General features: G+C 40.9%; 2 protein-coding genes across 3 annotated transcripts in view; one reads left to right on the top strand and one right to left on the bottom strand.

Moving 5' to 3' along the window:
* The window catches only part of VCL (vinculin), a 134,243-nt gene extending 126,108 nt beyond the window's left edge, over window positions 1–8,135 (top strand). The window contains exons 19-22 of one of the 2 annotated variants that reach the window (XM_006170032.3): window positions 818–1,021; window positions 2,993–3,196; window positions 4,107–4,211; window positions 6,058–8,135. In XM_006170032.3, coding sequence (XP_006170094.1) covers window positions 818–1,021; window positions 2,993–3,196; window positions 4,107–4,211; window positions 6,058–6,204 — 660 coding nt within the window. In that variant the 3' untranslated portion in view covers window positions 6,205–8,135. The remainder of the gene's footprint in view (window positions 1–817; window positions 1,022–2,992; window positions 3,197–4,106; window positions 4,212–6,057) is intronic. The other variant, XM_006170034.3, reaches the window with a different exon arrangement.
* A 1,989-nt stretch (window positions 8,136–10,124) lies between these two features.
* The window catches only part of AP3M1 (adaptor related protein complex 3 subunit mu 1), a 15,689-nt gene continuing 3,651 nt past the window's right edge, over window positions 10,125–22,162 (bottom strand). The window contains exons 3-8 of the mRNA XM_006170030.2: window positions 18,560–18,697; window positions 17,122–17,207; window positions 15,569–15,702; window positions 14,519–14,726; window positions 12,681–12,825; window positions 10,125–12,231 (exon numbers count right to left, since the gene is read on the bottom strand). Of these exons, the coding sequence (XP_006170092.1) occupies window positions 12,131–12,231; window positions 12,681–12,825; window positions 14,519–14,726; window positions 15,569–15,702; window positions 17,122–17,207; window positions 18,560–18,697 (812 nt within the window). The 3' untranslated portion in view covers window positions 10,125–12,130. The remainder of the gene's footprint in view (window positions 12,232–12,680; window positions 12,826–14,518; window positions 14,727–15,568; window positions 15,703–17,121; window positions 17,208–18,559; window positions 18,698–22,162) is intronic.

Below are 22,162 nucleotides of genomic sequence, written 5' to 3'. Positions count from 1 at the left end.
CCCCCCCCCCCAACCCTTAAAAGCTTGTTTATTTCTGCCATGGGAGAGACAGACAGACAGGCAGGCAGACATACAGGCAGGCAGGCAGACAGGTAGCCCCAACAGGATCTTCACTCTGTGATCCACTCCATCTCACCTGGCCTGGATCATGGGCATGTGTGCAAGTGCCCAATGAGCTCAGGGAGGTCCCTGGACACAAACCCAGGACCTTACCCATATGGGTCCTCTTGCATTGCCACTGTGCCACCACCTGAACCCTCTGAGACTTTTAATTCATGAAGGAAATACTGTGACAGCTGTAAAACTGACCAATGTCAGTTCCTGTTTCCCAAGACCATGTATAATAGTGACTGTATGATCCAGCAGGCATTCACCTTGTTCTGTTCAAAGCAATTTGTGTGGCTGCATTTATGTTTTCCTCTGGACTTCTTCTAAGGAATAGCTACTATTGTTTAGTTGTTTGTCTCCTTAAAAATATTCTGACGAGAATTACTCCTGTCAAGATGAACTTTGGTAGTAAATGTATAACAAATAAATGCCTCTTTTTTTTTGGTGTAAATATTTCTTAGGAAACCCTGTGCCATCAGAGCGAGTCCCTTTTCCTTACTCACCACAAAGGTAGCTTGGGCTGAGTGGTGTTGGATGCTGAGAGTCTCCCTTCTGTGGAAGTTGGTACATCTGGCTCCTGGAGAGTATGCCATTTTCTTTCACATCTTAGGCAAGCTTTGGTTACTAAACCAGCCGAAGCTCACTGTCCCAAGTCCTACTGTGCTTACTAACACTATCCCATTTCTCGTCCTTCCCGCCATCGACAAAGCCGGGTATCCCAGCCGCTGAGGTGGGTATAGGTGGTGTAGCTGAGGCAGATGCGGCCGATGCTGTTGGGTTCCCTCTCCCCCCTGACATGGAAGACGATTACGAACCTGAGCTGCTGTTAATGCCATCCAATCAGCCGGTCAACCAACCCATTCTGGCCGCGGCTCAGTCCTTGCATCGGGAAGCTACCAAGTGGTCTAGTAAGGTACTGATCTGCACCCCTAGTTGGGGGCTGCTCCAAATGCATCCCGCCATGTGCAGCCTTGACACATTGCATCACTCATGATCTGTGCGGGTTCTGTGAGTCTGAGCAGGGTGGGCATCTCTTTGCACCTTGCGGTTAGGACTGGCTTCACAAGTATGACAGGTCTGCTAATGCCATATTAATTGGATGGCATTTATGACTGGAGGATAAAGAAAGATGGGGTTCCTTTTTAAAAGGATTCCTTTTCTTAGTGACCTTATAGCATTTGTTGGGACTTTAAACCTCTTGGGAAGCCATGGATGCCTCTCAATGACTTCCAGGTCAGGAACCATTGTGGACCATTAAGAGGTCACCTGACCAGACCACTGGGCTTTGCCTGCATGCCACTGACCTCTCACTTATGGCTCAGGCAGTTGATCAGGGTGAGAAACAGCTTAATATGGCAGAATCTCTGGGGAGGACTGCTTGCTGCCCTGCACTTGGCTATGTGGCAGATGCTGGCCTTGATAGGAGCCCACGAAGAAGGGAGTCTCATGACTGCTTTTCCAGGTGTCTCTGAGGGAGAGGATGAGGATGCAGGACAGACAGCAATAGAGCTTTGGCATTGGGGAGTGAACCCTAGCTAGTTTGGGGAGTAGGAGAATGGGGGTAATCACTTTTTTCCCTTCAAAGGTGGCATGCTGCAAGAGTTTGAAGAGTGATGGGTAATTACTAACTCTGGCACTGTGCTCTCTTCTAACCAAGGTCATGAAATCCCAAAATGATCGTAGGTCCGCTCTGGAAGTGGTCCCAGAGGGCCTTATCTAATACACCCCTTGCCTCATGATGTCTTCCCATACCTGTGTGTGTTCTTTCCAGCCCTAATTACTGCCTGAGATGTTACACACTTTCCAGCATAAATGATCAGCCACTTCATGGTGCCTGTGGCGGTCTCTCACAGAGCACCCTGCAGTGACATGGTTTGCGTATGCCTCACTGCTTTGTACAGAATCCCAAAAGCATGAGGGGAAAAATGAGTAGGGCTTGGCCTTTTAGGTACTTTCGAACATGGCAGGTGCTATTATTTTGGGTTCTTATCAGCCAAAAGATAAGCCTTTTGAGGGCATAAAATAAATTACTTGTATATATCTTTATTATGATCCATGAGGGTTTTAGTGAAGAAAAACACCAAATCTCAGATTAACTGCTATTAGTTGTAGAACTTCTACTTACAATCTAACTCATGATTTTTATTTTCCCAATGCCTTCTATGGCATGCTCTTGGCCAAAGGCTTCTTTAATTGGAGGCCTTACTTAGTTGCGGGGACTGAAGAATTGATTCTTGATTTTACATGTGAAAAAATACCTTTATTTTTTTTTCAGGCTGACAGGAAAAATGAGGCAGTAAAGGGAGGATTGGAGCAGTCTAGATGAGAAAATGTCTTTTTTTCTCACCCAGGCTGAGAATAGTTACTTGGGTTTTAAATTCTAGTTGAGAAGTGAGAGTCCTTGGCTGCTATTTGCAACAAGGGTAAGAATGAAGAGGATGATTTAGCTCCTCTGTATTTTCCTCCTTGGGCCAGCTCTACTGCTTTCTCCCTATAGAAATGAAAATGTCTTGTTTAACTAATTCCTTGACCTTTTCCCATTTATTTGATATGTTTAACCTGGAGATGCTGAAGTGCTTGCTCGGTGCTGTGCCTAGGGCACATATGTCCTTTCAGACTAATTTCCAGGTCGTCATATTTCTTAGTCAGGAGATGTATCTCTTTTTCTTCCCCTTTTCTCTTCTGTGCTGGGGCAAGTGCCCTGGCTCACTCTTGTCTCTTTTTTCAGTGCAACCTATATCAGGAATGGTCTTTTTATCCTCTTCTCACTCTTCCAGAGGCTGGCTGCTACAGCAGGCTCCCTCCTCCTCTCTGTGCTTCTACTTCCTTCCTCACCTGGCCAGAGTGTGGGCAGAGCTCATGCTGTATCTTTGCTCCTCTCTAGGGAAATGACATCATTGCAGCAGCCAAGCGCATGGCTCTGCTGATGGCCGAGATGTCTCGGCTGGTAAGAGGGGGCAGTGGTACGAAGCGGGCACTCATTCAGTGTGCCAAGGACATCGCCAAGGCCTCAGATGAAGTGACTCGACTGGCTAAGGAGGTTGCCAAACAGTGCACAGATAAGCGGATTAGAACCAACCTCTTACAGGTACTTGGGAAAAGAGGCCGTGTGTGTGTGTGTGAGAGAGAGAGAGAGAGAGAGAGAGAGAGAGAGAGAGAGAGAGAAGAGGGGGAGAGAGAGAGAGAGAGAGAGAGTGAACCTATATCAGGAATGGTCTTTTTATCCTCTTCTCACTCTTCCAGAGGCTGGCTGCTACAGCAGGCTCCCTCCTCCTCTCTGTGCTTCTACTTCCTTCCTCACCTGGCCCGAGTGTGGGCAGAGCTCATGCTGTATCTTTGCTCCTCTCTAGGGAAATGACATCATTGCAGCAGCCAAGCGCATGGCTCTGCTGATGGCCGAGATGTCTCGGCTGGTAAGAGGGGGCAGTGGTACGAAGCGGGCACTCATTCAGTGTGCCAAGGACATCGCCAAGGCCTCAGATGAAGTGACTCGACTGGCTAAGGAGGTTGCCAAACAGTGCACAGATAAGCGGATTAGAACCAACCTCTTACAGGTACTTGGGAAAAGAGACCGTGTGTGTGAGAGAGAGAGAGAGAGAGAGAGAAGAGGGGGAGAGAGACAGAGATAGAGACAGTGAGGGAAAGGGAGGGATGTGAAAGGGAGAAAAGCAGAAGTGAGAACACTGGGTGAGTAGGGGAGGAAACAGTACATGGACGGGGGAAGAAATAGCAGAGAAGAGAAATACACACGTGCATTTTGAAAACACAGATTCAGGAAGGTTTATTTTTGTCAAATGAAAGGATTTAAATGCCTCCACTTCTGGACAAAGGGGCTGTACTTATCTTAGGAAGAATGCAGGTAGAATTTTCTTGCTAATTTATTGAATACGTTTCGTGGGCTAGCCACTGGGAATACAAAGGGAGATACATGTCTTGCCCTCAAAGAGCTTGCAGGCAAAGCATACACGGAAACATACCAACTTCAACTTTTTCTTTAGGTTTGTGAGCGAATCCCAACCATAAGTACCCAGCTCAAAATCCTGTCCACAGTGAAAGCCACCATGCTGGGTCGGACCAACATCAGTGACGAGGAGTCTGAGCAGGTATGTGTCTTGCTGCTTTTATGATTTTGCCAACAGCTTCTGTCCCATTTTGCAGCAGTTTAATTCAGGCTTGGAGACATTTTACCTCTGATTAAAATATTAAGTATGTGGGTCAAGCTCTTAGGCTCTAGGAGGTTATTATGCCTCAAAAATCTGGAATTAGAAATAATGCTCTTGTGCAACTTTTGTCATTTTACTGAAGTGTAGGGTGGTTGTGTCTGAAGTAACACTGTGAATCAGTGGCAGTTAGGATTCTTCTCAGTTGTTTTCCCCTGGAATAGGTTTGGCTCTACAGGACTCCAGTGCCTGTTCATTCCCGCTGTCTTTCGACTAGAGAGAAAGTCTGTTTTCCAGCTCTCTGGGTGATGAGGCCTCAGGGAAGATGAGTAGTACAGGCTTCTCAGGGACAGGAGGGACAGGAGGGACAGGAGGTGGTTACGCCAGTGCTGAGATTGAAATGATAGCTAGGGGCACATTAGAGGAAAAAGGGACACTACCCCTATTGGTGCCATTACTATTGCTTCTACTACCATATTCTTTCTAAGATCTTACCCTGACCCTGTCTTTTCCCAAACTGTGGAAACTGCACCACTAACTCCCATATATTCTAAGTGGGGTTTGGGCACTAGACTGGTCTGCTGTCATGTGATCTTTTGCCCAAAGAAAGGCAAGGGAAAAGAAAAGCCAGGAAGGATAAGACTCAGAGCTTGAGGCCTAATTAACTCATAGTTAATCAATTAACCAATTAAAAAAATGTATCTTGGGAATATCTACATGTGTTCCGTAAATATTCTAATAAGAAAAAGGTAGAAACTGATTGGGAGAATAGAAAAACACAGGCCTACAAGACAGAAGTGCTCACCCTGACTGTTGTATGAGTTTGGTTGGTAAGTCTCCAAACCTCTCTGGGGGTAAGTTACTTTGTCGACCAAGATGAAAAAATGACCTGATGAAGACTTCTAGTTCATAGCTACACCATTTAGAACCTCTGAATCCTCAGAAATTGCATGAACAAATTTTTTGCGTTTGCGTTTTTTTTCTGGGACTAATCTATGGCCTTTGTTAAATCCTCAAGTAATCAATGACTTGAAAATAGTTAAGAATTCTAGGGATAATCAGTTGCTAAGTTTCCTGACTCAGGTTGAGTACCAGTGTGATCTCAGGTCTAGTTTGGTGTTGAAAGATTAACTTAATTTAGATTTTTATGGATTTATAAGGTGGTTGGTTACTTGGTTGGTTTGTTCTTTTTTTTTTTTTTAATCCATTAAATGTTTATGAAATGCCAGGTACTGTAGTACACACAGGGGTAACACAGTAAACAAAACTCACAAAAATCTCTGCCCCATGGAACTTAAATTTTACTGGAGACAATAAATGAACAGATAGATAGCTTAGGTAAAATATATAGTGTATCAGTTAGTGATGATGGGTTCTATGGAGAAAATAAAGAAAGAACTAAAGGATGAAGAATGCTGAGAGTTTGGGAGATGGTTTGTGATTTAACCAAACAGGAGCAAAGATGGAAAAGATCTGGAGGTGGGAGAGGAGCCATGGGACACCCTGAAGAGCATTCCATGTAGAGGGAACAGCTAAGTCCTTAGAGAAGATCATGTTTGAAGACCAAAAAAGAGTGCATGCTATAGGCCCTCTGGAAGCACAGTACAGAATCAGTAATGGTCAGTCCAGTTTTGGGTTCTTTTTGGTGAGATCCAGCTAAGCCACCAGTGATGTGAGCAAATATAAGGGGATGTGAGGTGCAAGTATAGTCCGTTCCTGGCCTAACCTATTTTGGAGGCAGGGTTGTGTCTGGGACTCTGAGTAACGGAGAGATCCTCTTTTTTTGTAGGCCACAGAAATGCTGGTTCACAACGCCCAGAACCTCATGCAGTCTGTGAAGGAGACTGTGCGAGAAGCAGAAGCTGCTTCAATCAAAATTCGAACAGATGCTGGATTTACACTGCGCTGGGTTAGAAAGACTCCCTGGTACCAGTAGGCACTTAGCTGAACCTGGCAGGCACAGAAGCCCCTACAAAACAGAAGGAAATGATGAGTCCCAGGAGCCACCCAGAGTTGCTGGAGAATGAAAGCCACATCCTGGCCTCACATCAGAAAGGAATGGAGGCCTCTTCACATTAGAAAACATTTATTCTTTTGTCATGACACTTTGAAATGTGTCTCCGTATAAAGCCTGTATTCTCTAACAGTTATACTCGTGCACATGTATCCCAATAAGTGGACTGGGTTTCTAGCCCATGGACTTCACATAAGCTCAGAATTCAAGAATGAACACTAGCCAGATCCCCTGCACTCCCCGTGTTCCCTAGGGAACATTTCCTTCACTGTTTCCCTTTCCTTGGCCCTGATTCTCTTCTCCAAGCTTCCAAGATCCAGGGCCCAGGCAAGTCAGTTAAGAAGGAAATCACTGTGCTTCCAAAAACTGCTTTGGGCTTCCCCACCTGCCTTCTCTGGACTGCTATCTGGGTCCTTTTCAGAATTAGCCTTGCTGTTGCAGGGGTATGTGGCCTTGGAGAGCCTCAGCATATGGGTCCTGGATTCATGTCCTGCCCTTCCCCAGTTTAATCCTTCTATTTTCCCAGAGTATAAAACCAAATTTCACTGTTAAGAGGAAATCACAGTTACATAATTCTGACTTTACCATGCCTCTGAGTAATGTCTGTCCTAGGAAAACTTGCCATCCCCATCCTGCCTCGGCCTGCCAAGGTAGACACCCTTCCCCGCACACATTGTGTGTCCTGGTGCTCTCTGCCACTGGAGAGGCAGAGTAGCCAGGGTGTGGCCCTGTCTGTCCTCTCAGTGGGGCCACTCCCAGGTACCCCAAGCTTTGTCACTGCCTGCAGGTTTGTGCTGAGGCCTTATCATTCATTCTTAGTTCTTAATTGTTCTGAGCTGAAATGCTGCATTTAATTTTTTAAACCAAACCATGTCTCCTATCCTGGCTTTGTAGTCTTCCCTAACACCCTTTCTAAATAAGATTTTAAAGATATTTAGTTATCTGTATTTTGAAAAAAAATTTTTAAATTCATTCCTAAGAATTATTGCTTGCCCTATGAGATGTTTAATGGAAGAGAAATCCTATCTGAAGGATACTCCCTAAGAGAGAGTGGTTTTTCCAGATTAGAATTCTGGTGCTGCTGGGGATGAATCAGTGGGAAATACTACGCCGTAATTCCTACCTTCCTTCAATCCAGCTACAACTGAGTCCCTTTTATTTCTCTTAAGTACGATTGTTCAAGAGAGTAATGGGTGTAATATTAATATCTACTTATTATCATATGAAGTTTACTATTAGGCAAAGTGACAAAAGGCAATTTTCTCTTTTATGCACTTAATCACTGCTGTTTGAGCATTAACCAGCACATGAAACCATATTTCTCAGATGAGTATAGTGAGAACCCTTGCCTGAATGTCCTGCCTCCCCACCTCCAGTGTGTATTAGATCCCACTGAATGTGTAAAACTTGTCTTAAGTTGGTCCTGTACACTCAAGCTTTCTCTATTTCCTTTTAACTGATGAAAATTATTTTCAAGGCCCTCAGCATATTTGTATAGTTGCTTAACTTGATTTAAATGCAATATTAATGCCTTTAAAGATGAATCTATGCCAAAGATCACCTTCTGTTTTACTCAAGATTATTTAGAGAAAATAAGAAAAGTCATGTTTGCTCTCCAAGTCCTTCCAGTGTTTTGAGCCACTGGTTTACACTTTACGCCAGATGTGCTTTTCTCGAATGTCCATGAAGAAACAAGCAAATTAAAAAAAAAAAGTCCCTGAACGATGATTAGAGATGTCACCACTAAAAAACTACATTTATAAGCTATGATTTGTTATATGCAACTATTTTCTGCCTCTTCTTTGTTCTGTTTAAAACAATAAAATGCATTTGTATAAATGTGGGGTATCTTAGTTCAGTTTTCTCTTTTTGAAGAATAGCCAATAAAACTAATCCTCGGGATCTATAAAGATTTTTATTTAATCCAAATGTTTATTGGAAGAAGTAGAATCTACAACAATAGTATATTTACTTAACAAGGATCTGTGTGACAGGACAACTTTTGGGATCATATACTGGAGTGGAAATGACAAAGATTAACAGTCGTCTGAGAGCCAGATGATGTGGATCACCCCTGGTGAAGTAGTCTGTCTTCATCTTAAGAAGATTCAAGCTATTTGTAAAAGCTGAAGTTACTCAATGTGCAGGAGTACCACAGGTCCATTTTTATATTCCAAAGCCCAGTATAGAATAGCACGGTTGTCAGGGATCCATCAATGCTATGAAGCAGAGGTTTTGGAAAAATACTTTTCTTCTTGCTTAGGATATGAACAAATTTTAGGAGTAGAGTTGGGATTGGGACCGGCAGGTGGCACAGTGGTTAAGGGCGCTGGACTCCCACATAGCTGACTGCGGTTTGAGTCCCAGATCTGGTGGCTTACTTTCTCTCCCTCCCCCTCCCTCTCTCTCTCTGGTCAAATTAAAATAAAAAAGTAAAGTAGAATAATTCTTTAAAAAAATAAGAAAAATAGTATCCAGGTCTGAATCAGGAAGCCCAGGACACCAAATTAAAAAAAAAAAAGAAGAGTAGAGTTGGGACATGAATATATTTGCATGCTTTTTCTAAATCTGATGCTATTTGATGTTCCTAACTGCATTTATACTGATTTGCCCTAGGAAAGCTGCTGACCACAGAAGTAGATCCCAGCCTGCTTGAGTTAAAGGGAAATGTCCAAGGCTATTGAATTAGCTCAGCGGTCTTGAAACCTGACTTATTTTTGCAATTAAACATATATTCACTTGTACTGTCTTCTCACTACAGTATATTGGGTCATTAGAAAAAGACATAATGCATTTTGTATGGAAAAACAAAGAAAAATATATCATGACTTTTCCGATGACCCAATAGTTACCTGTTTTCTCAAATCAGTTACCAGTAGGGACAGGACCAGCATCTCCCCCGCCACCTTTTTATTTTGGTGCTATTGTGTTTGAGCACTCACCGGAGAGCAAGGGAAAGGAAAGTGAGAAAGCACCCCTAGGGGCAATGATGGCCACATTGCAATCTCTTTTCTTCCATTCTCCTCAGGATTTTAGACATGCACACACATACCCACACCTGACATGTTTTAAGCTGCCAGGTCTAGGACTCGCAATTGGCCATATGAGATCCAGCTGCCTTAACCACCATGCCATTGGCCTAAGACCAGCGTCTTCCAAGGGTTCTTATATAGCATTATTTAAGGAAACAATCCATTTAATAAAATAATGACTCCCCCAAGCAGAAAATAAGCATCTACTTCATTTGTTCATGGGACATGCTCCCTTAAGAATTTAGAAAAAAAGGAGGCTCAGCCACTGGTGCAGCAGTAATGCAAGTGCCCTTGCAAGGCTGAAGCCCATATGCAGACCATGGGTTCAAATTCTTGGGCTGGCCTAAAAACATTCCAGGTGTATGGATAGACATCTACAATCCTGAGGAACCTGGAGGGCTGGAAGAAATCACAGCATGATCTGTTAAGGGTACTTTTCTCTCTTGAATATGTGTGTGTGTGCTACCATTAAAAAAGTTAAGAAAAGGTATTCTGGGATGAGCTGGAACTCTGTGCTTGAAAAATATTCTACTATTAAGTATTCATGGATCTTTGTTATTGGCAAGTGGTGGTAGGGAAGCTAGCTTTGATGATCTTATTTTGTCTCTTGTCTGTGGCCACAAGGGTGAGGCCTAAAGAAAGAATGGTTGTTAACACAATGAGGTTAGAGTAGAAGTCCTTAGAAGTATTTTGTAGCAACTAAGACACAGTGATACAGAGGAAAATCTGATCATGCTCTGACAACCAGCTGCAACTACCCATCTGAGAATGGTTAATCAACAGTAAAACTACAAAAAAAAAAAAATCAACTTGTTTTCATCTTTTATTGACAGTATATCCAGAGCTAGAGGAAGGATTTATTGGATTCAATCAAATTAATTTATATAATAATTTAATTGTAAGAGAAAACAGCCTGCTTGGATATTTTAGCAGAAATTGATAGAGGCAAGGGACTCCTGGCATACATTCTGTTTGGATATAAGAAAAGATAGCATAGGAGGAAAACTGGATGTCCAGGTATGAGCAGGGGTAGAGATTAGGGATTTGCAGAAAGACAAGCAAATGTTCTGATTGTTCTTTTGAGGTAAGAATTCTAAAGAGTAAGACATTAGAAAACCAAAGCAATTGAATTGGGTAACCAACATCATGGAAAAGGAATAAATATCTGGCAACATTTTGAGTTCAGCTGCCAAACTGAGAATGGTTATTCTAGATATTTTTAAGTTGCAAAAAATGGCTCTTCTTAATGGATGAAAGGCAGCTGGGTGCCCTAGGCCGGCAAAGGTAAGAACGCTGGTCTATACTGGGCTCCCTGTACCAGCACCAATCACTAGCCATTAACAGCATAAATGGGATGAATGTAAGGGCTATCCTTAGCATGATAAAAAGAAAAGTTATAAATAAGAATGCAAGAAGAATGGGATCACAAGGAAAAGAAAACCAGTAGCATGAATAAAAAGGAAACATGAAGAATCAACAATTTTGACTTTCAGTCTCTCTCCATTTCTCCAAGTCTAACGTGGCAAAATAACTGGGCCAGGACTAGACTACCAAGCCAATTAAGTTGAGTGAGATGATAAAACTGTAGACTGAATTTCTAACCATGATGATCAGTATTTTATCATCTATGATACTGAGGATTTTGTTTCTGACTCAATATAATGTTCTTCCTTGTACTTTGTTAGTATACTAAAGACATTTAAGTACTCTAGGGACAGCAGTTTAAAGAAGGAGTCCATGAGTCTATGACTATCGCATTAGGAAGCATTATATGAAAAGGGAATTCTCTTCCCTAAGGAATGCAGGCAAATCCAACTCTTTAAGGAAAATAGCAAAAGAATTAAAAGAAGCCTGATGATAGTGAGGCAGGCACATTTTCCTCCTTTTTGCTGAGGCATTTGGGCTATGATTTAATGGTGGTGGATAAGCTTTATAAAACTGGAAGATAACAAAGGCTTCACTAAGTTACCTATTTTACTACTTTAATTTGCTTAAAAGCGCAAATGCTTGTGCTTGCAATAACTTTCTAAAAGCAGAAGTAGTGTTCCCTTTTATCACCTTAAAGCATTTGCCCCTTTGAAACAAATGATTTTTACTGTGCTAACAGCTAAACCAGTGGCACAAACTTGAGATGGTATTTACTGCAGCAAGGTCCCTGTAAATCAAAATCTGAGCTTTATGTAAAAATCTTATTTATAAAAAAATACAATACCAAGTGCAATGAGAATGGAGCGTGGAGCAACAGAGCTCCTGGCCAGGGCCATGTGGAAGTGGCTTTTGCTACAGTGCTTGCTTAATGGCACAAGTGAAAAGCTGAATAAGGCAAACACTTGAAGAGGCAGTTGTTTTGTAAACTTCTTGGGGTGGGGGGAATTTCCTCTGTTGGAACAGATACTGATTTGGATTGGCTAAGATCAGAAGGTATAATATTTGCTGCACCTGATACATCTCATTACAGACTGAAACAGTTCCTGCTGGATGAGACCAGTTGACTCGTTTTAGGAGAGAGGTTATCACTGTGGCCTATTGTTTTTACTGTCAAAATGTGCAGCATTCAGCTGGTACCCCTATGGAATAAATCACTTTGAAAATCTTAAGTGAAAAGATACAAAATAAGCTAAGTCATTGGAAAAGTTTCCTTAGCTTAAAGCTCCTTAAGAACCCTACATTGATTACTAAGCAACTCTGTTAGTGGTGTGTAGCTCGACACAAATGCTTTAACTAGAATCTGATTTCCCACCCACTTGGTACCTAATAATCATAAATTGTAATGACACTAGGGAAACAAACTGATCTTGAGGAATTTTGGCCTCTTCTCATGTCCTCACTTGGAACTTTCCAGCTTTCGTGACATATTTGACTCCTTTAAATGGCTTGTATTTCTCCCCATACATATCCAAGCGGTTTACTTTTAAGCCTGTGTCAAAAAAGATGAAAGGAATAAATTATCATTTTGGTCTCAGCAACTCATAAAATATTTCACAATAAGCATTACACAGTAACTCTGACATTAACTGGTATCTTTTCCATCATTTGGAAGCATATCCCCCCTGCCATTCCCAAATTATTGCACTATGGTTTAGTTAACAGGTTCCCACGGAACAGGAAATACCTGTTATGTATAAATTTATTTTGTGTGAATATGAATGATTCCATCTTTAGTGCTGGTAGGGGTGAGGGGAAGCTGTATGGAATAAGGTGCTCTTCAAAATAATTGATGCTTGAGAGGTTGGTCCTATAGCATAGCATAAAAAGTAAATCGGAGCTATTGCTCTTTTTAGAGAGGGAGTGTTTGTCACTCTTAGAAGGTTCTAGTAGTAAAGCACCACTCAGGAAACCTTAAACACAAATCAGGCTTATCCTTACCTGAAATAGCAAGCTGCTGGATCTTGAACTGAATGTTGAGACTTGGATTCTCTTCTGGCTTAGGTGCTCCAGATTGTAAATTTACCAGTCCTTTAAGACTTGGGAGCTTTTGTGGAGTAATTTTTCCCACATCCCATGTTAGTATCTTAAAAAGACATAAAATCAAAATCAATTTGAACTGTATGTTAAAGACAAAGTCTTTTTTTTTTGGGGGGGGGTTGTTATAGGGGGCGTGTGCTCACCAACCAGAAAGACAAGACAGACAGACAGAAAGCGAGAAATCACTCCCCAGGGGGGATGGCCATGCCACAATCCCTTCTCCATTCTCCTCTTGGGATCTTGGGCACGGATGCACATGCGCCTGGGATGAGTTTAAGCCACTGAGTCTAGGACTCGAACCACAGTCAAATACATGGAAGTCCAGCGACATAGCCATTATGCCAACTGCTAGTCCCAGAGACAGTCTCAAAACACCATAAACTTCCATAATAAATGAAGTGCAGTGTTCCAGAAGCAAGATACCTAGGATCTATACTCAGTTTACCACTAATTAACTGTGTGACTTTTTGAATGGGGAGAAGGGTGGAGAATCAACATTCGCTGAGCATTTACTTTTGATATAGCACTGTGCTTAGCACTATTCATGTTATCTCATAGAAGCTTGTGAAATAGATTTTGTTTTTTATTTGCAAATGAGGAAATGAATGCTGAGAGAGATCAAATGATTTATTCAAGTTATACAGCTAGGTAGAGGCAAGGTTGAGATTTAAACCTAGGGCAATTTGATTTACATGTTCTTTCCCCTATACTACCTCCAGTGATTTTTGTCTGAGCTTGTATATTTTTGTAAAGTGAGAATTGACTTAAGTTGGTATTTTACAATTTTTAGCTATGGAACCTTTTGCTCAAATGAAATCTTTCGTGTGGAAGCTCTATAATAGATGAGAAAATGAATCACTGAAGCTAGGGAGATGGGCAGGGACCTGGAGATCCCATTTCTTAGCCCTGTGTGGTCTCTGTGTAGGTTCTTTGAATCCTCACGACTAGGTCAGAGGATTTTAACACTCTATGGCTTTTTTCAAAACCATGCCTTTTCATTTATTAGGCAGCTCACTGACTATGCTGTTGTAAGCTATATTTTACGGATAGCCTCGTAGCCTCAAGGTTAAAAGGAGCCAGAGCCTATGTGGATGACCATGGTGTGAATCCTAGTCCATGGCAACCTGAAAACACGCCAGGTGCAATGTGCATGCTTGCCCACAGGGGGGTGCTTTTTCTCTCTCAGTCTCCCTCTCTCTAGTGAATGCATCCACCCTCTGATAATTAAAAAATAAAGGACAACAATCGTACTTTTCTACCAAACCAGAACGCTGATAGAGATCTTTTGTAGTTTCTTTGAAAATCCTTAGGTAGAGGAATATTTAAGTAGGGCAAAGAAGCAGCTTTCCTAGCCAAAACCCTCTGTGGAAGAGTATGAAATGATGTTTTAAATTAAAAGTGGGGAAAAAAAAGGGAGTCCTGATCAATTTCCATAGAAAAATTAATAAATAATAGAGTAGAGCAATATTTTCTTAGATAGCTGAGGGAATCTAGAATATCAGTGGATGAATAAAGGCACCACTGAAAGGCCAGAATGAGTCTCGCTTTTCTGTTCATTTACTCAGTAGCAGACACAGGATTCCCTCTCTAGTTGGTGGCAGAAGCACAGCACAGTAGACTCTACAGGTTTTAATAGGAATTTTAAACAAGATGCTATACCCTTCCTTCTGTCCCTGCCCACCAAATCACAAAAGAGATTGCAGAAACACTTGCTCACTCTCGATTTGAAGTGGCTGTACCTTGGTGACTGGATCGAATGTATAGCTGCCTTGTGTTGGAGTCAGGTTCATATTCAGCACGACTTTTGGCATGTGAACTGTCACTGTGATTCCTTCAATAGTTTTCCCCATGTTTTGCTTTGGTCCAATTGTTATATCAAATCTCCCACAAGAACTGTTTTCCTTAAAGCTGATACTATGTTTCACATATACTGGTATTGCCACTAAACTGAAAAAAGACAAGACAGACATAAAAGCACATACACAATTACTGGTATAGGACAGCTCCAGAGGTGGCCTAAAAACCTCAGTCCAGAGTATCCCCCTCTACTTCTAACTCCAAAATAGGGCTATATATCTCTAGAATTGCAGATTTGACAACTGCACAAGGGGAATTGAGTATCATGTCTTTACCACTGTGCTAGGAATTGTACAATTTCATGTGACAAGTATATAGATCAAGACAAACCTGATGTTTACTGGGACAAATAGCCCTAGTTTAAAGAAATGATGAATTCAAAGATAATCTAAAATTACACAAACTAAAAGAATTCCTATGTGATAAGATTTAAGAAACAGTTCCTCTGCTTTTGAGTCCTGTCCTGATGTTTGCCCACTCACTGCCTTTTGATATTTTTGAGGGAAGGGCTAATTATAACCCACAATGCTAAATTGTTTCTTTAAAATTCAATGCACAAAAAAAAGTGACTCAGATTCGGTAAGCTGGGGAGTGTTCCAGGGATCTACAGGTAGGTCTGCCTACTGTTAGACACAAAGTTGACAGACCATGGTAAAATTATGGCACCAGATCAGGTGCCATAGGCTATGCATGATCCAAAATGCTTGATCTCAGCTGAAGATTTTACTATAGTCTCATTTACTACTCTTAGATTCGAAGTACACTGATTATTTTAGGCACATGTTTTCACAAGTTCACTGGGTCTTTTTTTGAGCCGTAGCTTAAATGAGCAATGATAAATTCAAACACCCAACGGTCAGAATGAAATACGGAAAGGTTCTATGCAGCACACTAATATATGATGGCAGATTCTGGCTGCTGTATCAACATACTTTTGTGAGCTGACACGGTACGATATGAGTCGGAAATTTCCATCTGGAGGAATAAACGACAGAACTCTTTCAGATTCCCAACGCTTGAACCGGATGCAAGGATGGAAGCTGACATCATCCAGAAGCCTTGGGTTCTGCCAAGAAGACAGAAGACAGCGGTAGCCATTGAGCATCGTGAATATGGCAACTCTGTTCAGACATTACAAGAAATTAATATGCTCCCTAAGGATGAAGCAGTTACGTAAGTTTATTATGACCATATTAACACAACACAATCTTAGTTTATAATGCTTTGAAGTTTCCAAATACTTTATATGTATTATTTCACTCTAATTTCAATAACTCTAAGAGGGAAAAAAGGCTAGTGGCTTTATTTCCATTTCATAGAGGAAAAAACTGAGTTTCAAAGAGCTTAATGTCAGAATAAAATTGTTGAAAAAGACAGCAGCAGAACTCAGTTCCATTCTTAGCAGTGGTCATGCTGAGTCTAAATAATACAAGACTAATGTCCTTTTATGTCAGCAAAGCAAATAACTATTCAATAAAAATGACAGTAGGCTAGGCATGGCATAGTGGTTAAGTGGCCGGATCTCACATGGTTGACTTTGTAGTTCAAGTCTCAAACTTGGTGGCTTAAAAAACATGTCAGGCATGTGTGGACCAAATCCCAAGGAGAAATAAGTGGAGGGAAAGGGATTACAGCATGACCATCCTTTATGGGGGGAGTGCTTTCTCACTCTTCCCCTGATTTTTTTTTTTTTTTTAAAGAGAGGTTTTTTCAATAGGGTGCGTGCGCTCGCCAGACAGAGAGAGACAGAGAGACAGAAAGCGAGAAATCACCCCCCAGGGGGGATGGCCATGCCACAATCCCTTCTCCTCCATTCTCCTCTCAGGATCTTGGGCATGCATGCACACGTGCCCGGCGTTTTAAGACACCGGGCCCGGGACTCAAACCAGGGTCGACTACATGGGACCAGCAACATAGCCATTACACTAACTGCTGGTCCCCTCCCCTGATTTCTTGAAAGCTCACATACTCTTTGACAAATTAAAAAAACAAAAAAAGACACTGGAGGGCTAGCCTATGGCATAGTGATTAAGACAGCTGGATCCCAATGGGAGACTACATGGTTTGAGTCCTGGAACCAATGGCTTAAATATGCTGGGTACATGTGCATGCATGCCCAAAATCCTGAGAAGAGGGAGAAATGGAGAAGGCATTAGAGCATGGCAATCTCCGTTGGGGAGTGCTTTCACTCTCCAGCAAGTGCATGTGCCCACTGGCAAAATAGAAAAAAAAAAAAAAAAAAAGGACACTGGAGATTTACAGAAATAAACTAGTCATTTTAAAGTCACTGCTAGCTTCTTAGACAAAGACCTTTCCTCAGACTTTCCATAAAGGCCATGCTCATCATGTAAGCTACTGTCTTGGAAAGTTGTGCTAGGAATATTTCTGAGATTAACCTTTGCAATGTAAGATAGTTATCATTTTATTTAGTACTTTATATGTATGAGGTATGCAAGGGGTTATAAAACAGGAAAATAAAACTTACCATGAAAGAGAGAGAGAGATCAGGCATTCCAGATAGCTTAATGCAAGCATCAATGACCCCCTGAATTTCTGCAAAGACTGTAGATCCTAAAGAAAGAAATAAAGAGTGAAAATATCAATGAAATGTGAGTCTTTATTGGTGCTATCACTGTTTCTGAAGAAATGGAGATACCCCCTGGATGCCAAGACTTACTGAAGCTTTGCACTTCTATTAACAGGTCAGTGTACAAAGGATCCATTACACCAGTTCAGACAGCTTCTTCACTGAGTGCTATGGCCTGTACTTAACCCTGGATGGAATATGATAATCCTGAGGAAATCAAACCTGTCTCCTTTACTTTCCTGTCAAGTTTATAAGACTACTGGATATGAGCTTAAAATATTTTCATTACTATTTTTAAATGAGTCACATTTCTTGTGAAGTTGACTAAGTTACTTATTAACTTTAAAGAAATAGGAGCCATGATCTTTTATTCTGTAAGATGTTATGTTATAAAGAGCACTCATTGAAGAAAATGTACTGGCTATAATTCATTGTAAGTCATCCTCACAGATCAATTAGATTTGTGACCTTGAGCTTTTAATCTCCCTAAGCCCCAGTTCCCTTCTATATAAAATGTAAGAACAGAGATTTTTTAATAACAAAATTATGAAAGTACCATTTTAACAGAGTTATCATTGTTTTGTCTGGTTAAAAATATAATCAGAGGGGCCGGCAGATGGCTCACTGCAGTTTGAGTCCTGAACCTGGTGCTTCAGAATTACACCAAGTGCATGCCCAAGATCCCGGGAGGAGAATGGATTGCAGTGTGGCCATCCCCCCAGGTGGTGATTTCTCACTGTCTCTGTCTCTCTCTCAGATGGGGCATGTACTCTATGGCGTAAAACTCTAAAATCAAAATCAGAAGGGTGCTTTTACTAGATGTAATACATGTATAGTAATAGAAAAAGCATGGTATATAGGGGACCAGCAGGTGGTGTGGTGGTTAAGGTGCTGGACACTCCCATATGGCCGACAATGGTTCGAGTCCTGGACCTGGTGGCTTACTTTCTCATCTTCTCTCTCTGGTCAAATAAAATAAAAAAAAAATAAAAATAAAAATAAATAAATAATTGACTATTTTAAATAAAGTTAAATGAATAATTCTTAAAAAACAAAGTATGGCATATAAAAGATACAATAAATATTAAAATGAATACATAGCAAAAATAAAAGGTATACAGGGTAATAACTGGCTTAAAGAATCATGTTTGACAGATCTCACCCAGTGTTTGTGAAGATTATATGTAATTGCTGGGCAAAATAAACAGACTTGTAAGTCATTATGAAACAAACACATTTTGGCGGAAACCATACTGCTAACGGATCTCAATTTTCTACTCAGTTTGTGTCAGCTTATGTATTTGTTCCCCAAAGAAGGGTATATGCACATCATTACCTGATTTATCTATAATTGCATCTATTTCTTCAACGACATCAAAATAGGCTTCGTTATTTGTGTACTTTACCCCTGCCCGGCGCCATGGGATGTTGGACAGCTGCCCAGTGGGGAGTGTGTCCCCAACATTACTACTGCCTAGAAGCCAGAAAAGGAGAAAGCAAAGCTGATGAGTAAAATGGTCATCAGAAAAGCTAAAATAAAAAAAAAGATGCTTTAACTACCACTTCAATGTTTGGATTTTTTTCTTTATTGAATTTGTGGATGGTATCCAGAATTGTAAGAGATATATTCATACTAGCATGATCAAGGAAATAGGTCATGTGGTTCTCTGTTGACCTGACAAAGCAGGTCAAATTTATTTACTTATCTTTTGCTTACTGTGAATTAACAGTAATCTAAGTTAATTCTAGGGGCTCGACCACAGAATCTTATCCTGCTGCCACTCACGAAAAAAGAGGCTAGTTGTTTTAAAATCTTCTGTTGATAAAATATCTCCACTGAGAATACAGAGGGATAACTATGTCCTTTGGGATTCTAGTATTCAGCTTAATTCTACACAAGATGTTGCTAAGCAGGCGTCAGTGGAGTAACTGGATGATCTGATGATCATACTGTGGCCTTTTCCCATTTTAAGGTCAGCACGCCCACACGGCTGCAGAATGGCTAATAATGTTCAATATATGACCAATTTCCTGGTAAGCTGACATACATCTGAATATAAATCTGGTTGTCCAAAAATACATATCCTTGAACAGTGACTAAAAATTTTGGTTAATTTACATTTTTAATTAAAAAGTAGCAGTACAAACTTAAATATAACAACAACAATATAAAAGGAAAATTCAGAAAAGTGTTTTTTTAAAAAAGATAGGACAGGATCTTAACCACGGTGATTCTCCTGTCCCAGACTCCTCATTAGCTAGTGTTACAGGCATGCATCACAATGCCCAGTGTTTAGATTGGCCTGGGAACTGAACCCTGACTCCCAAGTGGTGGTGCTATCTGTGCACCTCTATAGCCAACCTGCAGTATTTTAAGATTAAGGTATGTGGGCCAGCAGATGGCATAGTGGTTATGTTGCTTGAAACTCACGCTGGAGATGTGTGCATGTGTGCCCAAGATCTCCAGAAGAGGGTGGGGAGAAGGGATTAATAGTGTGGCTATGCCCCTGGGGGTGATTTCTCATTTTCCTTCTGTCTCTCTCTCTGGTGAGTGCATGCACCCTAAGGCAAGAACCATTAAGAAAAAATAACAAGAATAAATAAAATTAAAGTATGTACATTATTGTTCTAGATAAAATGCTACTGTACATTTAATAGACTACAGCATAGTATAAACATAACTTTTATGTGGATTGGGAAAAAAACACATGATTTCCTCTACTGTAACATTTGCTATATTGTAGGAGTCTAGAATCAAATGTGCAATATCTCTGAGGTATGTGTATATACAAATTTATAGTTCACTTATGGTTGTTTTTCCTGCCTCCAACCTACGGCCTTCCAGAAGAATTTTTGAAAAAGGGTTTTAATCATGTTATTGTCCTGCTAAAAAACCTTCAATATTTCCTAATTGGCTTGATAAAAGCTAGGCCTAGTATTCAAGGACTTTCTCAACTGAACTTTTAAATTTTCTCTCTCACTATATTGACTAAAAAACAACTTCACTTCTCTTAATAGAATTAACAGAATTCAACATTTCCACTTTGTGTGTGTTTTTCTCAGACAGTTCCATCTAGGAAGAATGCCCTTATTCCTACCTTTCCCTTAAATTAAAAAAAAAAAAAAAAGAGATTTTTGCTATAAGGTGTGTGCAGGCACCAGGGAGAGAGAGACAGAAAGACAGAAAGTGAGAAATCCTCCCCCCGCACATGAGACAGGAGATGGTCATGTTGTAACCCCTTTTCCTCCACTCTTCTCTTGGGATTTTAGGCACACACACATATGAGCCCTACATGAGTTTTAAGTCACCAGGTCCAGGACTCGAGCCATAGATACCTATGTGGAAGACCAGTGACATAACCATTACACTATCTATTGGTCCCCCTATTTCACCTTCTAAATTTAACTGCTTCTCTAGGCCCCTTAAGGGTACTCACTACAGTTCAGAAGGGATTACTTCCTCCACTGATCCATTCTCTTGAACTTTACATTGCCTTACAAATCTATGTTGTATTTTTTACATACTATATTTTACTAACTTCTTTTCTGACTATAAGATACATGTTTATTGGGCCAAGAGGGTGAATGGCAGTTGGGGCTCCCCAGTGGCTGACTGTGGTTTAAGCTCTAGACCTGGCAGCTTGGGAATCACACTCGGTGCGTGTATATACTTGCTCATCGTCTCAAGAGAAGAATGAAGGAAAAGGGACTGTGATGTGGCCATCACCACTCCCCACAGTGAGTGCACATGCCCTATGGCAAAAAAAAAAAAGGTTTATTTTGATGCTGGCAGGTGTAATGGTGGTTAAGGTGCTCCCACATGGCCGACCACAGTTTGAGTCTTGGACCTGGCGGTTTGCTTTCACACTTTCTCTTTCTCTCTCTCTCTGGTCAAATAACAACAAATAAAACAAAATAAATACATCTAAAGAAAAAAAAGTTTATTTAGGAAAACTAGAAAGCATGCAGCAAAAATAAGGATAATTTATATTTTCTTAACTGGAGATAATATTATAAACACATTAGAGCTTTTTAATCTGTATGTATATTTATATATAACTATAAATAATTTTTTACTGTTTTGTGCTGTGTTTTCCCCCCCATTTTGTTTCGTGTCCTTTCCAAATTCACTTAACTACCTGTGAAAAATGAAACTACTTCTTAAAATCTTGTTATTTATGTATTTTATTTATTTTTTTAATCAGTCCCCTTGTGAAGTTTGCTTATTGAGAGAGAGAGGTGGAGGGGTACTCCTGACAGGGTCCCAATGCTGCAATCCACTTCCAGTCCCAGTAGGCCCAGATCATGGTTTCCAGCATGCGGAGGGAAGTTCTGGAATGTGAACTCAGGACCTTTCCCATGTGGGTTCAGCTGTGTTACTGCTTCATCCCCAAGGCATAATAAGGATGCTCCATTTTATCTTCCTTTCGATTTCCTTAACACTCTTGTCTTATACAGAGGATGAATAAAGAGTGGCGGAATCTTTTCCTTACAGGCCTCTCTCAGCCCATTTTTAAGTGAATGAACTTCAAAGGGGTTTACAATGGTGAACAGCATAGTTGAAGCAGCATACACAATTTCATAGAACGTTTCTCTAAAAGATTTAGTACTTCACCGGCCAGGTCTATGGCATAGTAATGTGCTGCCCAAGAGAAGCTGGATCCCACACTACAGTTTAAATCCTTGTCCTAGGTAGCTGGAAACATGCTGGGCATGTGCATGAATGCCCAGGATCCAATGGGCTGGAGGGCAAAGGAAGGAGCTGGTGGCATGATCAGACCCTGTAGAGGGTACTCGCCCCTCACCCTCCCATGTGTGTGTGCATGTGCTCTGTCATGAATTAGAAAGAAAGAAAGAAAGGAAGGAAGGAAGGAAGGAAGGAAGGAAGGAAGGAAGGAAGAAAGAAAGAAAGAAAGAAAGAAAGAAAGAAAGAAAGAAA

Source organism: Tupaia chinensis, unplaced genomic scaffold, assembly GCF_000334495.1.
Source record: "Tupaia chinensis unplaced genomic scaffold, TupChi_1.0 Scaffold148012_1, whole genome shotgun sequence".
Taxonomy (NCBI): Eukaryota; Metazoa; Chordata; class Mammalia; order Scandentia; family Tupaiidae; genus Tupaia; species Tupaia belangeri.
Note: the sequence above shows the minus strand (reverse complement) of the source record. Positions and strands in the feature narration are given on the sequence as shown.